General features: G+C 38.1%; 5 protein-coding genes across 5 annotated transcripts; 2 read left to right on the top strand and 3 right to left on the bottom strand.

Annotated features, from left to right (window-relative positions):
* The first annotated feature begins 3,230 nt into the window (after nt 1-3,230).
* Nucleotides 3,231-6,693, top strand: LOC103977874 (probable amino acid permease 7). The gene is made up of 7 exons (XM_009393520.3): nt 3,231-3,416; nt 3,664-3,900; nt 4,533-4,626; nt 5,114-5,328; nt 5,606-5,739; nt 5,821-6,048; nt 6,131-6,693. Exons 1-7 carry the CDS (start codon nt 3,326-3,328, stop codon nt 6,530-6,532), a joined length of 1,401 nt encoding a protein of 466 aa, XP_009391795.2. The 5' UTR covers nt 3,231-3,325; the 3' UTR covers nt 6,533-6,693.
* A 37-nt stretch (nt 6,694-6,730) lies between these two features.
* Nucleotides 6,731-9,169, bottom strand: LOC103977872 (probable indole-3-pyruvate monooxygenase YUCCA10). The gene is made up of 4 exons (XM_009393519.3): nt 8,561-9,169; nt 8,249-8,482; nt 8,017-8,139; nt 6,731-7,094 (listed from the first exon to the last, which is right to left on the bottom strand). The coding sequence occupies exons 1-4, from the start codon at nt 9,167-9,169 to the stop codon at nt 6,903-6,905; spliced, it is 1,158 nt and encodes a 385-aa protein (XP_009391794.2). The 3' UTR covers nt 6,731-6,902.
* Nucleotides 9,170-10,604: 1,435 nt separating this feature from the next.
* On the bottom strand, nt 10,605-13,323 carry LOC135636105 (probable indole-3-pyruvate monooxygenase YUCCA10). Its single transcript, XM_065147666.1, has 4 exons — nt 12,715-13,323; nt 12,403-12,636; nt 12,160-12,282; nt 10,605-10,778 (listed from the first exon to the last, which is right to left on the bottom strand). The coding sequence occupies exons 1-4, from the start codon at nt 13,321-13,323 to the stop codon at nt 10,605-10,607; spliced, it is 1,140 nt and encodes a 379-aa protein (XP_065003738.1).
* A 5,426-nt stretch (nt 13,324-18,749) lies between these two features.
* LOC103978102 (AAA-ATPase At3g28580-like) lies at nt 18,750-20,448 on the bottom strand. The gene is made up of 2 exons (XM_009393805.3): nt 19,690-20,448; nt 18,750-19,586 (listed from the first exon to the last, which is right to left on the bottom strand). Exons 1-2 carry the CDS (start codon nt 20,314-20,316, stop codon nt 18,759-18,761), a joined length of 1,455 nt encoding a protein of 484 aa, XP_009392080.3. The 5' UTR covers nt 20,317-20,448; the 3' UTR covers nt 18,750-18,758.
* A 2,912-nt stretch (nt 20,449-23,360) lies between these two features.
* On the top strand, nt 23,361-23,930 carry LOC135636100 (dnaJ homolog 1, mitochondrial-like). The gene has a single exon (XM_065147662.1). It carries the CDS (start codon nt 23,361-23,363, stop codon nt 23,928-23,930), a length of 570 nt encoding a protein of 189 aa, XP_065003734.1.
* Nucleotides 23,931-24,138: the final 208 nt, after the last annotated feature.

Raw genomic sequence — 24,138 nt, 5'->3', positions numbered from 1 at the left:
ACCCAGTAAAAAGAAAAAGAGCTGTAAAAGATAGTTGGTCTTCGCCTATTGAAGGAAGATCGATAGTGGATGTCGGTGGCCTCGACGGAAGAGGAATCGGTAGAGTGGATGTAGGTCATGACGATTGAATCACTATAAAAATCTGGTTTGCGTTTCTTTTATGCAATTTACCTTACTGCAAACCTCCTTACTTCCTTACTGCTTTTAATACATTTACGAACACACTTTCAAGTTTAAGCATATTTCTGGAATCGGTTTTCAACGTACGAAAGAATTTTTCGAAACTGATATTTTTATCCGCTGCACTAAGTCACCCCCCCCCCCCCCCCCCCTCTTAGTGCCGATTTGTTCCTAACAATTGGTTTATCCGATGTTTTATTCGAACCTTTGACCTATCATCCTCTCCTTCGACATATTATCTAATCTATCGGTATGTTGACCTCCCATAATATCCTATCTTCTTGATGCAATGTTCGATTCTTCTGGCCCGATGCTTGAACTTATAGTACGAAGTCTATCTTCTAACACGTTGACCAATCTTCTAACCGGACATTCAATCTTCTAACATTATGCTCTCCAGCCCAACGTTTGATTCTCTTTCTTTAATCACTTTATCTTTCCATGATCGAAGTTAGTCCTACGTCACTCAAATGCTTATTAGATCATAACTTTATCAATTGATTTCATCATCAAAATTTGAGATTCAATATAAATAGTTTTTAAAATTTCAGAATCGAAATCCAATTGTATAAAATTATTTTTTAATAAATTTTATTTATTTATTTTTGAGTTTATATTTTTTTTTGTATCTTATCGATTAATGGGCTAAGTAGGAGAATGTTATATTATGTTGACCTATTTAATTATGTAAGATATATTATGGATATGATTGTATTTTGATTATGATAATTGACTAATAGAAATGAAGTCCAATTAAGATTCATTATGAGACGTCCTTGATGGGAGAAACTCTCTTAATTATTTATTATAGACTCTTTGTTCTTGTCTATAAATAGACAGAATCTCCTAGGGATACATCACGAGAACATAACAATATAAGAGTTCGTGATATAGTAGAGAGATTATATTTCTTCTCTCTGTCTCTCTTTAGTCAAGTGAACCATTCAATGAGATATTATAGATTTTCTCTCATATTGTTTCTGAATCTATTAATTATAGTAGTCATGTGAAATGATACGAGAAGAAAAGAATATGAGTCTAATTCTTCTTGTAGATTGAGATCCGATGATAATATATTTATAGATCAAATAAATTTTATTTTTTTGAATAATAACGAAAGATACGTATCATAATATTTTTTAGATTTGTTATTTGATTTCATATTCTAGCACGAAAATTTTTTTCTATTATAGTTTACATAATTATATATTTTATATTAACAATAGGAACTAAATTATATAAAGAATAAAAATAATTAATTATATCCCATCGCTTTCCCATCGCCTTTGTCCTCGTAATTGCGTCTCTCTTGTATAAGAGAATCTGTGAGATCTCATCCCACAGATTCTGGCATGATATCGGGTGGGAGCGTGTGGGACAGACAGAACGAAAGGGAGAAAAAAAAAAAAGTAAAAAGATAAAGAAAAGAAAACTTCACGATACAATGTGAATGGATTAGAAATAAGATATTATAAATGATGATTTGGAGAATGAAAAAAAAATTATATATATATATATATATAATAATAATAATAATAATAATAATAACTTTTGGGGTTCATAGTTAAAAGGTAAGAAAAATTTACTGAAAAAAATTATATGAATTCTTAGTTAAAACAACAAAAATCTAGCGTGTATGTTAAAGAAAAGTTTATCAGGATTTGATTTTTCTATGATAGATCATCAGTATAATAAAACTATTTTTTACCATTATGTTTATATAAAATATTTTTAAAATATAAATTTATTAATTACTTATTATATATAGATGATATGTTAATTGTTAGTCATACTATTAGAAAAGACCTGCGATCATCTAAATATATTTTTTAGTATGATAATTACAAATGACAAGATAATGACAAAATTTGATTGTCGTACTAGAGATATATACAAAAGCTTCTCGACAAATTAAATATGATTAAGTCAAAACCAATTTGTTATCTACTTTAGGTCATTTCAAGTCAAGCTCTAAATAATGTCATTGAAAGATAAAACAAATATGGATAGAGTATCTTATGTTTAAGCAATTGATAGTTTCATATATATTGTGATGTGTACAAGCAATGGATAGAGTATCTTATGTTTAGGTCATCTATTACTTGGACAGTTGGTGTGGTCAATCCATTTCTCTTAAACCCTGAAAAGAAATAATAGACAATAGGTAAGTAAATTTTTAAGTATCTAAAAAGTATTTTTTTACTTAAGTTTATGTTTTAGTATCGAAAAATATATGTTAGTTGGCTACATACATACAAATATGACTTTGATATTGATTCAAGAAAATCTATCCTTTGTTATAAGAAAAACGTTTGAAGGATAATAATTTTTGGCAATCAAAACTATAAAAAATATATTAATTTAATTTCTCCTAGGGTTAAATATATTACTGTAAGAGATATTCATAAAGAACTCTTATGGACAAAAAAGGTACAGAAATTTATTCTATATGATAGCTAAAGTACATTAGATTTGAGATATACTAGAGATGTTTCAGTCATATTGTCATAACTTTTTGATATGTCAATTTAGACATCATCCATTATAAGTTGATTGGTGTTGACATTGGTAATTTCTTTTCCTATTTTTTTGATGTCTCTATTGTGGAGGTGATTTTTCTCCCTAGTTCATGTTGAAATCCATCTGAACATTTTATATTAATTGCATCCCAATGATGAACAGATAAAAACAAAAGCAGTAAGCCTATGCATGCATTCAGAAGATGGTTTTGGCTACGACTTGTCAAGATGATTAATGAATCTCGGCTTGTTACTTGGTCGCTTAGATCCTTTTCATAGCCGATATTAACATGTCGGCTGCAAAGGTCAATATGGTTAGATTCACTTTTGTCACGAGGTCATATGGGTTGCAGTCTTGGATTCCTCACCAACAGTTCTCTGAACTCAACCATATCTAATTATTTGATGTGCGATGTTGGTGGAGCCACCACAAACAGGTTAGGTAGCCACCGTTCTCACGAGAGTAGAGAATGGTAGTGGAACATCATCTCATTTGACATTTGTGGATTGTTTATTGTGGTCTACATTTGGTCCACCTAACCGTAGCAGCAGTAGCCATTGATGACTGATCCATTGGCTCCCCGGGGGAAGATCCCCTCCATCTCCTTGGGTCTGCTTGAGGAGGCATGGCTGGAGAAGAGGAAGAAGGGAGCTCCCCTTTGCTGTTGAAGCTTCCAAAAGCATCAGAGGAGCAGGAAGAGCATGTGAACAGAAGTGGTGACATGACTTCTCTCGTCTCCTCCTTTTCTTCTGTTCTTCCCAGTCTTCCGTTTAACTGTTGTTCTTGAGAGATTGGATTTCTTAGAAGGGGGCTTCGATCACCTGTAGCCATCATGCTCTGTTCGTATCGCTTCATTTTTTCCTGGGTGGCTCTTTCTACAAGTCCTTTTGATTCTACTGCTTCAAACACAGGAATCTTGATCTGTATGGTGGATTCTTGTTTCATCTCTCTGTGTTTGTGAAGGCACCATATGGACAACCATCGCCCACATAATAACAGCAGTGATCGGCGCCGGAGTTCTCTCTCTGGCGTGGAGCGTGGCTCAACTGGGTTGGATCGCTGGCCCCATAGTCATGGTGCTCTTTGCTGCAGTCACTCTGATCCAATCAACGCTGCTCGCGGATTGCTACAGAACACCCGACCCTGAGAATGGACATCTCAGGAACCGCCACTACATGGATGCTGTGAGGCTTTTCTTGGGTAAGAAATCAAAACCATTCTACGTTTCGTTCTGATGCGCAAAATGTAGTCAGACTAAGGAAATAAAATCCATCTCATTTCGCGTCGCTTCATCATAAAAAGATAAACAATATATCCCATCGTCACGTCGCGTCACGTCACGTCACTTATTTTATGCTTTTTTAGTTCACACGTCAAGTAAATATTACATCACCATCGAACAAAAAGCACACATTGATGTCGCATCTCACAGAGGCAAAAAAAGTTGGTGCATCTGATTTGGTGAAAAAAACAGAAGATAAAAAAGATTATTTCTTTATACTAAAAATAGTGCAATTGATTACTTATGACATGATTCACTTATGTATAGTACAATCGATTACTTTCCTAATCGTAAGACTCAAGTTGGACCTCAAGTTTGGCTTAGAGAAGACAAAGCAATTCTCTTTGCAAGTCATTATCATGCTTCCCCATCCTCTTTCTTCTCTATTCACTTACCTAATATTGACCCTGTTTTGTGCTAAACTCATCTTAGTTCGTCCTCGTCATGCAAGCACATGCAATCAATATAGAGAACTGGTCATAATTGATCTCAGTACGTGTCTTATAAACTGGGTGCAAAAAGGAAACATTGATGAAATAAGTGTATGCAGGTGAGAGAAGTGTTTGGATTTGTGGGTTCCTTCAGCAACTAAGCTTGTACGGTGCAGGGTTAGCCTACACCATCACAGCTGCCACCAGCATGAGGTACACTTTTACTCTCGACCTTGTCTGCTCATATTTTTCTGAACAGGTAGTAGTGCCGAAGCCGAATTCCACAATAAACTAATGCCACCTTCACTTGAGAGATTCTCTGTTGCTACTATTTCTGTGGGTGCTGTCAATGGTGCTGCACTAACGATTTCAAGGACAAAAAAGTTATGGCGGATGACTAGATCACCACTGTCTGCCACATTCTTTAGCTACCATAAATGCTCTAGTGTTCTGTTTCTTTCTAGTATCTCAAGGAATGAACTCCTCTGAGACTCCATGGCAAGAGTTTTGAAGTCATAAAAGCGTCGAGTACGTGTATGTGTTATGTGATATTTGAGGCTACATTACCATGCTGCAGTCTGTGTGCCTGCACCAAGGACGATGGACAATTTTTCCAGTCCTTTTTCTTTTTTCATTATTAGGCTTTATACTATTTTTTTTCTTATGCAACTCCATCTGTTTCCATTTGGTGTCTGTGCAGGGCCATTCAGAAATCAGATTGTTATCATAGAGAAGGCCGAAATGCTGCATGCTCATATGGAGAGAGTTTTTACATGCTGCTGTTTGGAGTTGTTCAGATAGTTTTCTCCCAGATACCTGACTTCCATGAAATGGCATGGCTCTCTATTTTTGCAGCCATCATGTCCTTCAGCTACTCTTTCATTGGATTCGCACTTGGCCTGGCCAAAGTGATTGGTATCCCTTTCTTCATTCTTTTTTCTTCTTTCATTTCTGTTTACTTCATGATCTATCGTAAGAACACACTACTTTGGGGTCATTAAAGACTAAATAACTCTCAAGAGTGTCTGTGCATAGAGGAAAATGCCATGGCAGTGTCATCATACAAAGTATTGCATAATATGAACAGTAAGATATTAATTAGATCACAGATCTAGCTTCAGCCTCATGGTGCATGCCAACCCTCGTTGAATGATTACTGACGAGTGAGTTCCTGTGTCACTCTGATCCGCAGGAGATGGAACAATAAAAGGTGGGATCGGAGGCATTCCCATGGCATCTACATCACAGAAAGTGTGGCGGGTTTCTCAAGCGCTGGGAGACATAGCATTTGCCTACCCATACTCGATTATTCTCTTTGAAATAGAGGTGACAGTCATTTCCCACCTTCATTGCTTGATTCTGTGAGTCATAAATACACGCTACTATCCGAAACATTACTGTTCCAAGGATACACTGAAATCGCCGCCGCCGGAGAACCAAACGATGAAGAAAGCATCCATGACCTCCATTTTTATCACCACATCCTTCTACCTCTGCTGCGGCTGTTTCGGCTACGCCGCCTTCGGCAATGACACTCCGGGAAACCTCTTGACAGGGTTTGGCTTTTACGAACCCTACTGGCTCATCGACTTCGCCAATGCTTGTATTGTCCTCCACCTCGTGGGAGGCTATCAGGTGATCATCTCTCTTCTTCGCCGGAGCTTAGATTATTAGCGTTATCCATCTGCTGACGAAGCTTCTGCTTTGGTTTTGTTAGGTTTACTGCCAGCCAGTGTTCTGTTTCGTGGAGAGATTGGCTGCAGGGAGGTTCCCCAACAGTGGGTTCGTGAACAAGCTGTACACGATCCGGTTGCCATTGTTGCCACCGTGCAGAACGAATCTGTTCAGGCTGTGCTTTAGAACAGTGTACGTGGCGACCACAACAGGCCTCGCCATGTTCTTTCCCTACTTCAATCAGGTGTTGGGACTGTTGGGAGCCTTCGGCTTCTGGCCCCTGGCCGTGTACTTCCCCGTGGAGATGTACCTTGTGCAGAAGAAGATAAGAGCTTGGACGAAGAAATGGGTTCTTCTTCAGATGTTCAGTGTTGTCTGCTTGCTTGTTAGCATATTCGCCTTCATTGGATCAGTTGTTGGAGTGATCAGTGAGAAGCTAAGCTAACCTTCTTCCCGCTCCTCCAAATGATCAGATTTCCTTTGTATATACGCCTATATATTATGCCTTTCAAGTGTAACATTCATAGGAAAGGAAACTCATTTAAAATTGGTGATAAACAAACAAAAGATAGCTAAGGCTGATTTATATTCATATTTATACTTATATATTTAAGATTGTTAACATTAAAGGGGGGTAGTCGATATGACACAAACCACCAGTCGATGTATTTGTCTCGAAACTAATGATTTGTTATTGTCTTCGCAGATAAAATCAAAAGCATAGACAGATGTAGGATCATGCGAATCCCAATAGAGCTTATGATATATCATGCTGCTCAACGAAACTACAGACCGACATTGTTTCTTATTCATCATTATCTCTGTGAAGAATAAGAAACTGTTGTTCTCTTTCTGGCGATGTCATCGGCAGCGTTTTGAGCGTCCGTCGAACAACCGGCCAACCCACTTCTAGCAAAACCTACAAAGTAGAGATCATTCCTTCCCTTCCAGTGATTTGGAAACTTTTGTCTGGGATACCCTTCTTCGCCTATGAATGAATCAGCATCCTGCAGCAATGCCAGTAACATATGTTTTCAACACTTGCAAGTACTTACTGGAATAGTATATTTAACTTTACGTTCCAGCAAAATGTTAGCTTCTACTTTTGACAATCCTAATGGAATTAACTAACTCTTAATAAATTAAATCAGGACATAATCAATCTTATGTGTGTGTAGAAATAAGTCGAATGAAGTTTCAAATCATCGATCATTGCACCTTTAACATATTAATCTTAAGTTGTAAAATACATTGGATTAGGTTTCGAATCTATAATCTTTAGTAAGTAGATTTGGTAAATGAGCCCCGGACCAACTTCTTGGGTGTAAAGATTGAGATGTTGCTTATACTAACAAAAAAAAAATTATTATTGAAGTTATAGGAAGATGAATATTCAAAAAAAATAAAGGTGTTGGATACTTCTGATTTTAGTTAGATTAGTTTCATAGAATCGTTTGAAGATTGATTCAAGGTAGATTGAGGTTTTCAAACTAATTGAAACATAATATAAGACCGTGAAAAGTTATTATGGATTTTCATGACATATATTACAAAGTTATTGTCTTTTTTTGGAGAATGTTGGATTTGTTGACTATATTTTTTTTTTACTATTGTTATACTCTTTTCTCAAAGTTTAATTTGACAGAAAGTTGTTGGGAAATCAAATTTTGTAGTTAAATTAGATGGTTTTGAGAGTTCTAATAAAATTATGAATCCTAATTATAAATTAAGTAAAGACTTAACTTTTATAAAATGATTATTTATAAAGGTTAAAGATTATTGAGGAATGGAAATTAAGAATTTGCATTCTTTCTAATTATCACTTCTAAGAATTACATAAACTTATTAGCATTTTGGGACAAAATCTTGAACATAGAGATGAAACGAAGTCCTGGCAACTAAAAAGCTGGAGTCGGACTGCATGTTTACCTGTAGCCATTTCCCGGGATTGGTTCTGAAGCCGGTGGCAAAGACTATAGCATCGTAATGGTATGATTTGCCATCTTCGAACTCAACCTCATTTCCTCTGATGTTGGTTACGCCCTTCACCACCTTTACATCGTCAAAAACAACACATACATTTAGCTGATACACGTCATTAGACGAGGAGGAGAGAGGAGAGATGTATTCTCGTAAAGCTCATCCAAATGTTTGTGTTTACCTCGATCTCTCCCGTCTTGATCTTTTCGATGGTCCCGACGTCGATAACGGATGACCTTCCGGTGACGGCCTTGAGGCGCATCGGCCCCAAGCTTGGTCTAACAATGCCGTACGTGGACAAGTCTCCGTACTTCAACTTGGACAGAAGGACAACTAATGCATCCACCACACTTACAGGGAGATAACCCAGCATGACCATCGCCATATGTATCATCTCCTTGGTCACCACATGAAGCTGCGCATGAATTCCACATGTTATTAATGCATGCCGTCTAGATCTTTGCATATACAACAAGATGACGATGTGTGATACCGGGCTGTTGATGACTATGGAAGTCCTCGCTTCGTGTTCCGCCAGATCATAAGCTATCTCCATCCCGGAATTGCCACTGCCGACGACGAGGACTTTCTTGCTGGTGTAGGGTCTGCCCGACTTGTAGGACGACGAGTGGAGGATTTTCCCGGAGAAGGTCTGCAGGCCGGGGAGGTCCGGGATGAACCCTTCGGAGTTCTCGCCGGAAGCCACCACCAAGAACCGACTCCTGTACTCCTCGACCTGATCGGTCAGCGCGTTCCTCGCCATGACGCGCCAGGTCTTGCTGGCTTCGTCGTAGGAGGCGAGCTCGACGTGAGAGGAGTAAACGGGGTTGATGTTGAAACGTTCGACGTAAGCGTCCAAGTACTGGATGAACTGATTCTTGGGGACGAAGGTCGGGGCGTTTCTGGGGATCGGCATGTGCGGCAGCTCGCAGAACCGCTTGGCCAAATGAAGCTTCACACGATCGTAGGTCCGAAGCTTCCACAGCGACGCACTGCAGGCCTCCCTCTCGAGCACCACGTAGGGAATAGAGAGAACACTGAGGCATGCAGCGGTGGCCAAACCGGAAGGCCCGGCACCGACGATCACTACTTCAGTCTTCATTGGCCAACAGGTAGAGGATATGGCGAAGCATGCAGTGAGTGACGAGGTCGATCGATTGCCTCGTTGATTTATATCAATTTCTTTCGCCAAGCGATTCATACTGTATTCCATTTTGACGTTCAAAAACAATGTTAAAGATACGCTCCATTAATTATTTGTTACCAAAGCAAGCTGAATTATTTACTTGAGCTCTCATTTCTTTACCTAATCGAGCCAATCTTCAATTCTCCGTCCACTATTGAAAGATTCCTAGAAAATAGTCTTACTTTCCGTTATCTTGTCACTGTATATTTGGAAGCTTAGCGTCGAGCATGTAACTAAATTCTACTTTTACCGGTCACATGCATTTGGGAAGACAATGAAAGGGGGAGTGTTTTTAGAGGCGCCTTTAAACCGAGCATATCTAACGAATTAGCCCAACGAACAATGAGGTGAAAGCACGACTAGAAATGTAAAGAAGTAATAAAGGAATTCTCGAGTGGATAAGATAGTGTGGTTTTTGGTTCAACGAACAAAAGCAATATAGGTCCATTTTTATTGTCATTCTTCCAATATATAAAAACCTTTGCCCATTTTTTGACATATAAAAATCTTTGTAATTTCCATCTAAAATAATTTTATGAAATCTAAAGACCTATAATAAACTTTACTTAAGGTTGGTGGAGATTAAACTAATTGAACCTTAACTATAATATTTTGTAACACAGTTATAATGGTTGCAATATCTTGATTCGGTAATCAAGAATAGTGTGAATCCATTTAAAACATTATAGCTGAAATTAATATAGCAAATATTTCCAACCAATTACGACTTGACATTGTAAAGCCCACCCAATCAACGTATAATCATTATTTTAATGGGAAAGCATTCCTTAAAACATCTTCATGAGTTTAATGAAAGAATATTCCTTAAAATATCTTCATTTTAGGGATAGGAACTTTTCAAGTATGTGAACTTCTTTGTCAAGTTATGGGTCTATCCAAAAGAACAAAATCGTGCATAAATGATGACTTATTTGTATAGATACGGGTTGGACCCAAGCGCAAGTACTACACTACATAGGTTAAGTCCCACAATTAATTGAGATGATCATAAACTCAAGTATAGAGGTGAATCCAATTTGGGTATCATGTGATTCTAAACTCATCAAACTAATGACCCAACTCCTCATCTTTAAGATTGTTAAACTTAACGGCACAATCCACCAATGAATATGTATCTGTATCTAAATTAATGATTTATTGGCTTTGCACATAAAATCGAAAACACAATCACATTTTAACATCTTAGGGTCATGCGAATCGCAACAAAGACTATGATATCATACGAAACGAAAGATCGACATTGTTTCTTATTCAGCAGTATCTCTGCCAAAACTAAAAAAGTGTTCTCTTGTTGGAGGTGTCTAAGAAACTGTGCTCTTTTTGGAGATGTCTAAGAAACTGTTCTCTTTTTTGCGATGTCATTGGCAGTGTTTAGAGCGTCCATTGAACATGCGGGCAACCCACTTCTGGCAAAACCTACAAAATAGAGATCGTTCCTTCCCTTCCAGTGATTCGGAAACTTTTCTCTAGGATACCCTTCTTCGTTCAGGAATGAATCAGCATCCTGCAGCAATGCGAGTAACATAAATTTTCAGCACTCCGAAGTAATGGAATAGTAAATTTAATTTAATGTTCTATCAAATTGTTAGTTTCTAGTTTTGACAATCCTAATGGAACTAAGTATTAATAAATTAAATCAGCACATAATCTCTCTCTCTCTCTCTCGCTCTCTCTCTCTCTCACACACACACACACACACACACATTGAAATATAAGAGATCAAGAAATGTTGAGAGATTTTTCAAAATAGTATTGAAACGATTTGAAGAAAACAAGGTTGAAATTGAAATAGTTAGCAAATAGATTATATAATAACAGATAAGTTTACTTTTGTTGGAAGTATAAAAGTTTTTTTACGACTCATACGAAAAAAATACGAAGCCATATGAGTCATTAGTAGTTAAATATTAAGATGTTTTACTAAGCAAATGAAACTAGGGAAAGCATGATTTGATCTCAAGACCTTACCATGATCCATCAAAGTTTTTGCTGACTATATTGTTCAACGACTTCAAATATATTAGATAAGATTTTTAAGTCTTGTTTTTGATAAATAGGTTTGGTACATCGATACTGGACCAATGTCATGTGTAAAAATAAGTCGATTGAAGTTTCAAATCATCAATCATTGCAAGTTGATATGATATACCTGTATCATACTAATCTTAAGCTATGGAATACATTGGATTAGATTTTGAATCTTCAATCAGTAGTAAGTAGATTTGGTAATATGAGCACGGGACCAATCTTAGGTGTAGAGATTAAGATGTTGGATACACTAACAAAAAAAAAACATTATTATTGAAGTTTTAGGAAGATGAATATTCACAAAAAATAAAGGTGTTGGATACTTTTACTTTTGATTTTAGTTAGATTAGTTCCATAGAAAGATTGATTCAAGGTAGAGTGAGGTTTTGTAACTAATTGAAACATATAATAAGACCATGAAGGTTTATTATGGATTTTCATGACATATATTTCAAATCTTTTTTTTGTTTTTCTTTGGAGAATGTTGGATATGTTGACTATATTTATAGAGATAATATCAAGTTTTTTTTTCCTATTTCTATACTCTTTTCTCAAAGTTCAATTTGATAGAAAGACATTGGGAAATCAAAATTTGTAGTTAAATTAGATAGTTTTGAGAGTTCTAATAAGCATATGCTACCTAATTATAAATTAAGTTAAGGCTTAACCTTTATAAAATGATTATTTATAAAGGTTAAAGATTATTGAGGAATGGAAATAAAAAAAATTTGCATTCTTTCTAATTATCATTTCTAATAATTACCGAAACTTATTAGAATTTTGGGAGAAAAATCTTGAACATAGAGATGAAACGAAGTCCTACCAACTAAAACACAAGAGTTGGACTGCAAGTTTACCTGTAGCCATTTCCTGGGATTGGTTCTGAAGCCGGTGGCAAAGACTATAGCATCGTACTGGTATGAATTGCCATCTGCGAACTCGACCTCATTTGCTCTGATGTTGGTTATCCCTTTCACCACCTTTACGTCGATGATATGTCGTCAAAAACAACACATACATTTAGCTGATACACGTCATGAAACGAGGAGGAGAGAGAAGAGATGTCTTCTCGTATAGCTCATCCAAATGTCTGTGTTTACCTTGATCTCTCCAGTCTTGATCTTTTCGACGGTCCCGACGTCGATAACGGCTGACCTTCCGGTGACGGCCTTGAGGCGCATCGGCCCCATGGTTGGCCTAACAATACCGTACCTGGACAAGTCTCCGTACTTCAACTTGGCCAGAAGGCCAACTAATGCATCCACCAAACATACAGGGAGACAACCCAGCATAACCATCGCCATGCAGATCATCTCCTTGGTCACCACATGAAGCTGCGCGTGAATTCCACATGTTATTAATGCATGCTATCTAGATCTTTGCATATATAACAAGATGATGATGTGTGATACCGGGCTGTTGATGACTATGGAAGTCCTCGCTAGGTGTTCCGCCAGATCATAAGCTACCTCCATCCCGGAATTGCCACTTCCGACTACGAGGACGCTCTTGTCGGTGTAGGGTCTGCCCGACTTGTAGGACGACGAGTGGAGGATTTCCCCGGAGAAGCTCTGCAGCCCGGGGAGGTCCGGGATGAACCCTTCGCAGTTCTCGCCGGAAGCCACCACCAAGAACCGACTCCTGTACTCCTCAACCTGATCGGTCAGCGCGTTCCTCGCCATGACTCTCCAGGTCTTGCTGTCTTCGTCGTAGGAGGCGAGCTGGACGTCAGTGGAGTAAACAGGGTTGATGTTGAAACGTTCGACGTAAGCGTCCAAGTACTGGATGAACTGAGCCTTGGGGAGGTAGGTCGGGGCGTTTCTGGGGATCGGCATGTGCGGCAGCTCGCAGAACCGCTTGGCCAGGTGAAGCTGCAGACGATCGTAGGTCCGAAGCTTCCACATTGATGCACTACAGGTATCCTTCTCGAGCACCACGTAGGGAATTGCGAGAATATTGAGGCTTGCTGCAGTGGCCAAACCGGAAGGCCCGGCGCCGACGATCACTACTTCAGTCTGCATAGCCAACAGGTAGAGGAGATGGCAAAGCAGGCAGTGACGAGGTCGATTGATTGCCTCCTTGGTTTATATACATTTCTTTCACCAATTGATTCACACTGTATTATTCTCTTTTAGCGTCCGAAAATAATGTTGGAGATACACTCCATTAATAATTTGTTACCAACACGTGCTGAATTATTCATGAGAGCTCTCAATTTTTTTGCTCGACGTATTTGGTCTCGTCATCGCCGCTACAACTCTTATTTATGTTTGTATTTTAATAACTACGTTAATTATAGAAAGATCGTAGGAAAATAGCCATACTTACGTTCATCTTTTCGATGTATATCTGGTAGCCTGGTACATGCATTTGAGAAGTTTTTTTGTTTTTCTATCAAAGATAAACGACACTCGTGAGATTCGAGCTTAAAATCTTACGATAAATTATCAAAGCTTTTATCGGCCAAACTAGCTGATACATTCATTTAAGAATATACTTAAAAGGAGAGTGTATTTAGAGAAAAAACATATCTTGAATGTAAAGAAGTAATAAGGGAATTGTTGAGTGGATAAGATAGTGTAGTGTTTGGTTCAATGAACTAGTAATATGTCACATTTGAGGCTAATCCATTCAAACAATAATGTCATTCTTCCAATATAAACCTAAAATTTGAGGCTATGTGAGGAAACGAAAAAAAAAAGAGGATTTGTCGTTCCTTATTTTTAGATGTGTAAAGACCTTTGTAATTTTCATCTAAAATAATTTTAACCCTCAAATAAATCATTTTATGATATCTAAATAATTATAATAAAGTTGATAATCAAGGTTGGTGGAGACTAAACTCATTTACCCTTAACTATAATATTTTATAATACAGTTATAATGGTTTGGAATATCTTGATTCAGTAATCATGAAAAGTGTGAATCCATTTAAAAACATTATAACTGAAATTAATATAGCAAAAATTTTCAACCAATTAAGACATGACATTGTTAAGCCCAATCAACTAGAATTGTCATTCTTAAAATGTTTTCATGAGTTAAAAGAATATTCATATTCTTTTTAAAGTATGTTCACTTGTGGTGACTTACTTGAGACGAGCATATATTTTAATTGGAATTATCATAGTATACTCATCAAGCTAATATAAGTCAATCATAGTCATTACTTACTTTCGATGTCGGACTCATTGGGGTGTTACAGGATCCAAAAAAAAGATAATTAAAAAATATTTTTTTTATTTATATTGTTAAACATAAATTCTTGTCTAACACATTTAATAATAATAAAATAATAAAATAAATCTATTAATAAAAGAAAAGTAACTAAATCAAAACTAAGTGTACTATTCTGATTTTTATATTTAAAAAATTTATATTATAATCTCTATAATTATGAAAATATAATAAATAATTTTATTTTCCCTAACATCGTCTACTGTATTTATGGAAAATATAACACATAACATAATGTGTTGGATCGACAAAAAAATAATAGACAAAAGGATAATTTTAATATTTATTTTGTTTTTGATAACTTTATCAATAAAAATAATAATCTTGACATCTCATGTGTTCAAAATAGAAGGGACAAATAGTAAACGCTAACACATATCTATAATGTTGTTGGGATACCAATAGTATAGTTATTAAAATCGAATGGAACATGATGTTTGAGAAGCAAAAAAAAATTAAAATTGAGACTATTAATTGATTTGATTCATTTGTTGGGGATCAATTATATAAAAAAACATCATATTGTGTTGATTAACCCAATCAATATTTGGATAACCCACATGATTAGATTTTATGAATATAACTAAGATTACTTAATTGTCCTTGACTTGAAGTAATCTTTGTGAGTTTCAAGGCTAAGCCTGGCCTGTAAGCATAAAATCTGTAATATGCAATATGTAATGTGAAAAAAAAAATTATGTTAGGATTGAAATCAAATAATATTAGATCGATTTTTACGATGATTATTTTTTGATGTCATCTTAAAAAGGATCTCTTTATGATTTGGGCATCGTATTTAGATCAAAAACCGTGAGAACAGAGGGTTTAGGAAAAATTATTAGGAATGTTATTCTCATCGAAGGTATCCTCTAAGGAATTTTATTATAATATAAACTTTTTTTTTATTAATCAATATCTATTATCAGAATCTAATTAGTTATATTATATATCTTATTTAATTATAAAATATCATATAATTTAATAAGTCATTGTTAAATCTCGGATTTTGATGATGAAACTAATTGATTATGTTTAGATGTTTAACTGCATTTTGAGTGATGCAGGTCTACTCAATCAGGATTAGACAGTTAACGCAGGAAGAATTGACGTTGCGCCGGAGGAGATCATGTTAGGATATTGGATGGCAGAAGGCTTCGGACGTCGGGCATTGGGCCAAGAGCGGAATTGATCCAAGGATATCGGGGTTGCGGAGGTCAATCGCCGATTGGGCAACAAGCCGCAAGAGAGGACAATGCGTTGAAGAATCAGACGAAGTGCCAACCAATGACGTGCCGGGCAACAGAATGTCAATTCGCATTGTAATAATTATCTAGATCGGAGTAGAGTTTTGGCTTGTGTGTGTAGGATTAACTACGATAACGACGAAGACATAAAGCGAAACAAAGTGTCGGAGTCAAGCGCGAAGGATTTGTTGCGAGTTTGAGAGTTCGACGGAAGTCCGAAGGTTCATCGGGAATACTGCCGGAACTAGCCGAGAATGAGTAGGGAGCTTGCCGAAGGGTTTTTCGGAAGCTCGTCGGAAGGTTCGTTGGAAGTTCACGGAGCTCACCGAGAAAGATCGTAGCTTGCCAAAGAAGCTCGTCGGAACTCGCCAAGATCAAATCGTGAAGTCTAGGAGCTTGCCGGGAGTCCGCAGAATGGTTTCTGAGAGTTTATCGAAAGACCGCCGGAAGTTCACCGGAAGCTCGCCGGAAGAAGTCTTGACTTGCGGACTTTGTAATAGCTTAGGAAATGTCTTTAAATTCGTAGTTAGCACGTTAATTAGAGTTAGGATTAAGTGTTAATCCTATAACCCAAGTAGGGGATAATTAAGCCCGAGTTCAAATTGGTTTGGGCTAAGTTTGGAGCCAACAAGTGAGCTGAAATAGTGTAGGCAGTGGCACCGCCAGATTAGGCGGTGGCACCACCCAGAACCCAAGAACTAAGCGGTGGCACTGCCCAGCACCCGAGAGGTCGGGCGGTGGTACCGCCAGCCTCAGGAACCCAAGAGAATTCAAAATTTGGAGCCCAAATTTGAATCCTCTTGGGGCCTATAAATACCCCTCAATTCTCAGCTGAGATAACAACCTTTTGAGAAGCAAGAGATTGAGATAAAAGTCTTAGTAAAGCCTTTAGCAAGTTTTTGTTTTCAATAGCTTGAGTGTTCACCTCCCTCTTTCTCTTTGAAAGTTTGTAAGAGTGTAAACCACTTGTAAAAGGTTGTTAGAGGGGTATTTGTCCTTCCCGTTCAAAGTGATTTGCTAGTGGAAGTTGGAAGCCACTTCGAAGAAGGCTTCGCAAGTGGATGTAGGTCATTTTAACCGAACCACTTTAAATTGGTGTGTTCTCTTGTTTGCATTTACTTATTGCTATTTACCTTACTGCAAACCTTCATATGTGCTTTACTTCCTCATTACTTTTGCTGCACACCTTTACGAACACGCTTTCAAGATAAGCACTTCCGAGTTCGATTTTTTATCGTACGAAAGATTTTTCCAAAACTGAAATTTTAATCCGCTGCACTAATTCAACCCCCCCTAGTGCCGCTCCGATCCTAACAGTCATCTTCCATAATCCAAGTGATCGTTGAAGAGGTATCTCCCATAATCCAAGTGATCGTTGAAGAGGTAGGCAAGACTGGGATCACAATATTGTGCACGAACAACTTAGGCTCAATCTCTATCCACGACTATCTCCGGTGAGCAAGAAACTCCCCCTTTCTTTCCATGTTGGAGTTGCGAGATAAAAAGATTTTTCACTAAAGAATTAGTGACGTGAGTTGTGTAGATTCTGTGGTTAAAAATTCTAGTGTCAGTAAATTGTAAATTTTAATGATAATTTATTTTCATGAATAATATATTTGATTTCTATCATTAAAAACAAATAAAATAATAAAATAATAATTCTATGACAATATTTGATAATAAACGATTCTATCACGTCTTGATGAAAAGTTTTAATAATAACTTATATTTCTGAATAAATAAAAAGATTGATGATAATTTAACGATAAAATGATATATTACCAAAATGTTAGATAAAAAACTACTTTAGTGAAAACTACTTTAATCTGTCGCTAATAATTATTAGGTTAAAACAATATTAGTGATAAGCTATCAATAAAAACAATATTATTATCATCTTTTCAATAATAATATTTTTTTTGACCATTTATTAATTTTCAATAATTTCAAAATCATACCAGAATCTTTAATAACCAAAAGAATCCACATCGATATTAAAGATAATAACATTCATAAAGTCCAATAAATATTAATGTTGATACAATCACAAAATCCACATCATATCGAAAATATTAAAAACTACATTGTCTTGTGTATTTCTACGTCTTTATTGTTCATCATTCTCTACTGGATCCTGCATAAGGTCACAACTACATAAAAACAAATCATTAATTTGATAATTCAAAAACAAATAGATGCACAAGAATGAAAGTGATGCATAGGCTTCATGACATGATTCTTCGATGAACAAAGTGGAACACAATTAGGTTGTGAGCTATCTGCTACGTAGTTTGTGAGTTATATATACTGTACAAAGAATTCATACAAGTAACATAATGGTTGGTTATAAAGCCGAGTTGAAACTAGAGAGATAAATGGAGTTGCAATTTTAGTGGCATAAATTGTGTTATACAAGCATATATAATGATTTCTTATGGATGGTTTTTGTGTGCGAGTGTGAGTGTATGTGTATGTCCAAAGCAACTTATATATGGATTTAATGGTCCATGATAGTTCATTTCACAAGTACTTTGATTTCTTTTCCCAGTAGGTGCTGTTCTACACATTTAAAACATCATGGGGTATCTCCTGAATTAACAAAGTCTTATAGTGACCACTTGCTTTAAAGTTAGCAACTATATGAACAGTCTCCTAATTTAAAATTTATAAGATTATATTAGAATTACTAAATAGAAAATATATGTATGTTTGATGAATCTATAAATGATAACTCATCATTTGTTTTCACGAAGAATTATAAATTTGCAACACAAAGCTACCACTGTCCTACAATGGGCCACATTATAACTCATCACAAAAGAAATTAGAATTTATATTATCAAGTATTAATCAATTAACTAAAAAAAATCTAAAACTGTTATATATATATAAATAAATAAATATATATATATATATATATATATATATATATATATATATATATATATATATATATAATCCTTGAGTTCTTCCTCCTACATAGCGTCCCTCTCCCCCTTCTTTCCTCCATCTTTGATGGCATTCTCTAGTGTTTGAACCAATCCCTCCAAACACCGATTTGCCTTGTCGTCTGCAAGTAGCTTCTTTGGCATCAGCTGCTCCGCAACGTCTGCAGGTGTGATCTTCACCTTCTCCAACAATTCCTTCACCTTGTCGAACAGTGGGTGCTCCTCCACTTCCAAGTAATTTTTGGCTAATACCTTGAATGCTTCAAAACCACAGTACCCAAGCTCGATATGCACATCCATCCTCCCCCTCCTCACCAACGCTGGGTCTAGTTTCCCCACATGGTTGGTTGTGAAAACAATGAGCCTCTCGCCCCCGCATGCAGCCCACAGACCGTCGACGAAGTTCAATAACCCCGAGAGCGTCAATTTGCTCTGCCCATTGTCTACCGTCTTGTTCTGCCCCATCTCCTCATTGACATTTTCTTCGTTGTTATGGTTGACTCCTTTAATTTCTCGGGTGCCGGAGAGATGGATGGAGCAGTCGATGTCCTCGATCACGATGATCGACTTACTTGTAGTGTTCACAATCAGACGGCGGAGCTCGGTGTTGTCCTCGATGCCGGTGAGCTCGAGGTCGAAGACATCGTAGTCGAGCAAGTTGGCCATGCAAGCGATTAGGGTGGACTTGCCCGAGCCCGGTGGACCATAGAGAAGGTAGCCGCGCTTCCAGGTCTTGCCGAGCTTGACATAGTAGTCCCGGCTCTTGCTAAAAGTCTCTAGGTCATTCATGATCTCTTGCTTCTTCTTGGGGTCCATTGCGAGCGTTGCAAAAGTCGCCGGGTGCCTGAACACCACCTGAGTCAACGGTGATGATTTATGATTTTGGCGCAGGAATACTAGCACCGATCGTTTTAGACGTGTTTGAGATGATTCAGAGGGGGTTGTAGTAATTGCGTACCTTCGTCCAGTGCATGTGGCTGCTCATGGTGTTGGTGTAGAGATTCCGCTGCCGGTTCTTCTGCTCGATCTCCTGGCTCCTCTCCATGATGTACACAAGGTATTGGTTCAACACCACCGATCGATGTCGAGCACTGAACTTGAGCGTATAGAACTTCGTCTCCTCGTTCCCTCGTTGAGTCGTTCCCGTCCCGTCCCGGCAGTAGAAAGTCCACCTCACCTTGATTGTCTTGTCCTTCTTCTTACCATCGTCGTCAACCTTCGGCGTGAAGACGTCGACGATATGTTGAGCATCGTCCATTGTGAGCGTGAGATGATGGCTGTTGTGATTAGTGTATGCCTTCATCCGACGAGCGTCGTCGGTTGACCTGGTGCTGAGGTAAGTCTCGACGGCAGAGAAGACCTTGCTGTTGCTGTACCAATCCCGATCTTCCTGAGAAATGGTGATCTGCATCTCGTTGGACCACCACAACTTGAAGCGGCGGTACAGAAGGTGGAGTATGGCTGGCAACTGGTTCACCATGCCAACCATGGTGAGCATGATCCAGCTGTTTAGAAAAGACATGGCCTTGCCGCCCGGACCACTGCTGAAGCGCCGTACTCCGCTTGCGTCGCTAAAGCTAAACATGATGGATGAGGAGGAAGGAAACGCGTAAAAGGTGCTGCTAAAAGAGAAGAGAGAAAGAGAGAGGAAGAAGAGGGTGGTGGGATTTTGGTGTAGGACGCCAACAGAGCTCGACCACTTTCTTGCGAAAGGCTCTTTTGCATGAACAACTTCTCACTCGATACAATGTTTCTCCCCTCACGTATACCCACAACAACATGAATCTGTATCCGTTTATAAGGATCTAAGAGGTATAATAAGATACCTCTTATGCCTCTAAAAACAAAAAAAGGGAAAAAGGAGGTATAAAATACCTCGTGAAGGGTCTTGTTTAATGTCATTCACCTGGTCAAAGGTCCATGTTCATGTACCTTCTCATAATGTCCATATTTAATGCAACCCTAGGTGCCTTTTCATGGTGTCTTTCCCTACAAGAGTATTTATTATATTAAGTTTATTATTTAACATTATCTTAAACATAATTTACTATCGTAGGCTTGGAAAAAATATTTGCAATTTGACATTCAGAATTAATGTATTCCAATCGAATATCCTTCTCTTCGATATGGCCTAATGAAATGAAAGCAAATGTGAATGTGCTTGACCAAATGGTATCGCTGACTTCTTGTTAACATAAATTTTAGCTTAATTTTGTGCAGAATGGATCTCCTTGGAAAGCTATTAAAGTCATATACCATGGCATTCACATGAAGGAAGATGCCACCAATTATTTTACCTCACATATAAAAGCCATCACAATGGATTATTTGGTATGATGCAAAATGAGATTAGTGTCTCCCGAGTAGTAGACTAAACCAATTGTGTGTTTGTGTTTTTCTAATCTTCTACATCTCCACACTACGCTAATCACTATCCAAATAGCCAACGAGAATATTAATAGAATAAACCGAGACTTATGGTTCCTTTGGCATGTTGAAGAATCATTTTAGAAGTATTTTGATGGGTAAATGGATTATTAGTCTATTACCACATAAGTAGTGCATATCAAGTATCTCAATCTTCTTACTAAAATTTTGAAGCATGTAGGTTTAATTATCTTGCATCATCTGGTTTCGAAAGTTTATACCACACTGTACTTGTTAACAAGGTTGCAATCTTCCATCGTAAGACTTTTAAGAACTCTTTTTGCGCATGCTTAGTGGGAAATAAGTATGTCTTCATCGCTTTCATTTACTTGAACATCAAGCAAATATGACATAAGTCTAATATCAGTCATCTTGAATTCATGGACCATGATTAGGATCATAATAAGTCGTGGTGCGCGAAAACGGAAAAGAGTAGGAAATTTCTCTCCCCACGACTTGATACCCTTGTAAAACTCCTCAGCCTTAGCACCCCGCAACAATAAAACAATAATTTACTTGAAATCTTAAAAAATGAAAGGATTATTTCATATAATATTAAGATAGTAATGTATCTCTATTTATTTTTTACAAAGTTTAAGCGACAAAAATGAGATTGATATCTCAAAGTGTTTACTTGTAAAGCTAACCGGCACAATTATTAATTTTTTTTTGTGAAAGATAAGTGATGAAAACAAGAATATCTTGAGTTTTTGTTCTTTAAACTCACATAATGGCATTGAACATAATATAATGCCTTTGGTGGAAATAAGCATCCATTATAGTATTTCATTCTCCAAGTGTTTGCTTTAGGTCATATAAAATCTTTTTTTTAATATTTATAAACTTTTCTCTTCATGCCCTATTTTAATGTATCTCAAGGTCATTCAATATATATTTCTTTAAAAATTATTCAAAAAATAATTCTTATAGTCCATTTGATAGATTGACTAATTATTTTATATGATAATAGGTATAATTAATCTAATAATTTGTATTTGAATGATAAGAGTAAATATGTCATCCTAGTCCATATTAGTTTTCTGCTACCTAACTAGTGCTTCACTTGGTCTTGTTAGTTTTTGTTGACCATAGAAATCTACTTTACACTGAATACGGATAAGATCAAATCTAATAAACATTTGTCACTTTAGTAATCTTCGATCGATGAGTAGATATATATATATATATATATATATTATTTCCAATATCACAGGTTCATTGTACCCGCCAATCACGTTGATGACACAAAGTGCCACATGGATGCTGGTGAGGAGGAGCTCGCCTTGATGTGACCACGTAGCGGAGTCTTTGCGAGGAATGCTGTTGCTGCTTTGGGCATTGTTTTTGTTGGATGGGGGTGCTTATCTACTGGTCCCAACGGGTCTCTCTTGCCTGGAAGAATTGATCTCAGAGCCGGCTTCTTCTACTTGATTAGATGAACCAAAACACAACACTAACTTGAATCTGCTTCTTCTACACATTCAACCCAAGAGCACATGTTCTTCGATAGCAAGTGCTGTTGGTAATGATAACACACCTAACCCATTCTTCTTTTCTGGACCATTTGGATGCATGCCTTGGAGAGCATGCCTCCCTCCTTTTAGCTTCTTTCTCACTAGGATGTGATGGTTTCTAGAAGCTAGTATCCTAAGCTACAATGACAGAGGCAGGTCCACTTGGATCGGCACAGGGCAACCAGAACCAACAAGTCCTTCCATTTGGACTCTAAGGAGTGACTGACTCCTTCAAACCTCCCATTTGCTGCATGCCCCATCATTTTCAGTTGTCACTTTAATCCCCACACAATGTGAGGTAAGACTAGATTGATGATGTTATAATCTTCTCCTCTGAAACTAGGATGGGTGGGCACATCTTCACTCTCTTGCCACATTTATCTATCGAAAGCATTCCACGACAAAAGTTGGGTCCAGTGAGATCACCACTCACCACCACCACCACCACCACCACCACCGGCAGTGGTTCGGGTTGGGAGGTCCACTTCTTCTAGAAGAGCAGTAGTAGGTAATGGAGGCACTCGCGTCGGATTTGATCTGATTATCTTACGATCGGACGGCTGTGGTCGAATCAGTCAGAACCAAATCGTGCCGTACAACGCTGGCCCTTCAATTCAGAAGCCCATCGCGTCCCTTTGTTATGCAGACGGCCGTTAGATCCACGTCGGTGTATTCCATCCTACGGCCAATGTATTCAGCGCATAAGAAAAATATGCGTATGTTTTCCGTCAGGGTAGGCTACGAGCTCAGTGGGCCAGGAAAGCCCGCGGTTTACATCGCCCACATGGTGGAGACCGTCGACCCTAACATTTATATTAAGCCTCCGTTTGGGCTCCGTCTGGATCGCTGCTCTTTTGGATCCCTTTCTCTTACTAAGACAACGAAGAAGAAGATGTCTGCAGCCCTAACCTTCGCCGGGATGTCCCTTCACGGCGCTGGCCGACACAGGACGGTGGTGGCGGAGAAATGGGCGCCGGCGGCCGCGGGGACGAGGGGGAGGAGTCCGTACGAGGTGCTTAGGGTGCGGGAGACGGCGACGGCGGGAGAGATCAAGGCGGCGTACCGGTCCATGGCCAAGCGGTTCCACCCGGACGTGGCTGCTGACGGGAGAGGGGACGACTTCGTGGAGATTCACCGGGCGTACGAGGCGCTGTCGGACCCGGTGGCGAGGGCGCGGTACGACCTCTTGATGGGGAGGTGTTGGCGGGGGGCGGAGCGCCTCCGATCCAGGAGGTGGGAAACGGACCAGTGCTGGTAGCCATAGTGACGTTTCGCCTATGACCGACCTTAGTGGCGGTCGTCACAGAGTTACTATGACCGGAGGACGCAGAGACAGACCTGGTAGCCACTAGACGCAAGTTTCGCCGATGGCCGAGAGACGCATCTCCTTCCCCACTGTTTATTGGAGGAAATTTTTCTTTGCATTTTTGTGCATAAATAAATAAATATATAGCTTCAGGGTTTTT

This window comes from Musa acuminata, chromosome BXJ1-3, assembly GCF_036884655.1.
Source record: "Musa acuminata AAA Group cultivar baxijiao chromosome BXJ1-3, Cavendish_Baxijiao_AAA, whole genome shotgun sequence".
NCBI lineage: Eukaryota > Viridiplantae > Streptophyta > Magnoliopsida > Zingiberales > Musaceae > Musa > Musa acuminata.
This window is presented reverse-complemented; position numbering and strand designations above follow the sequence as displayed.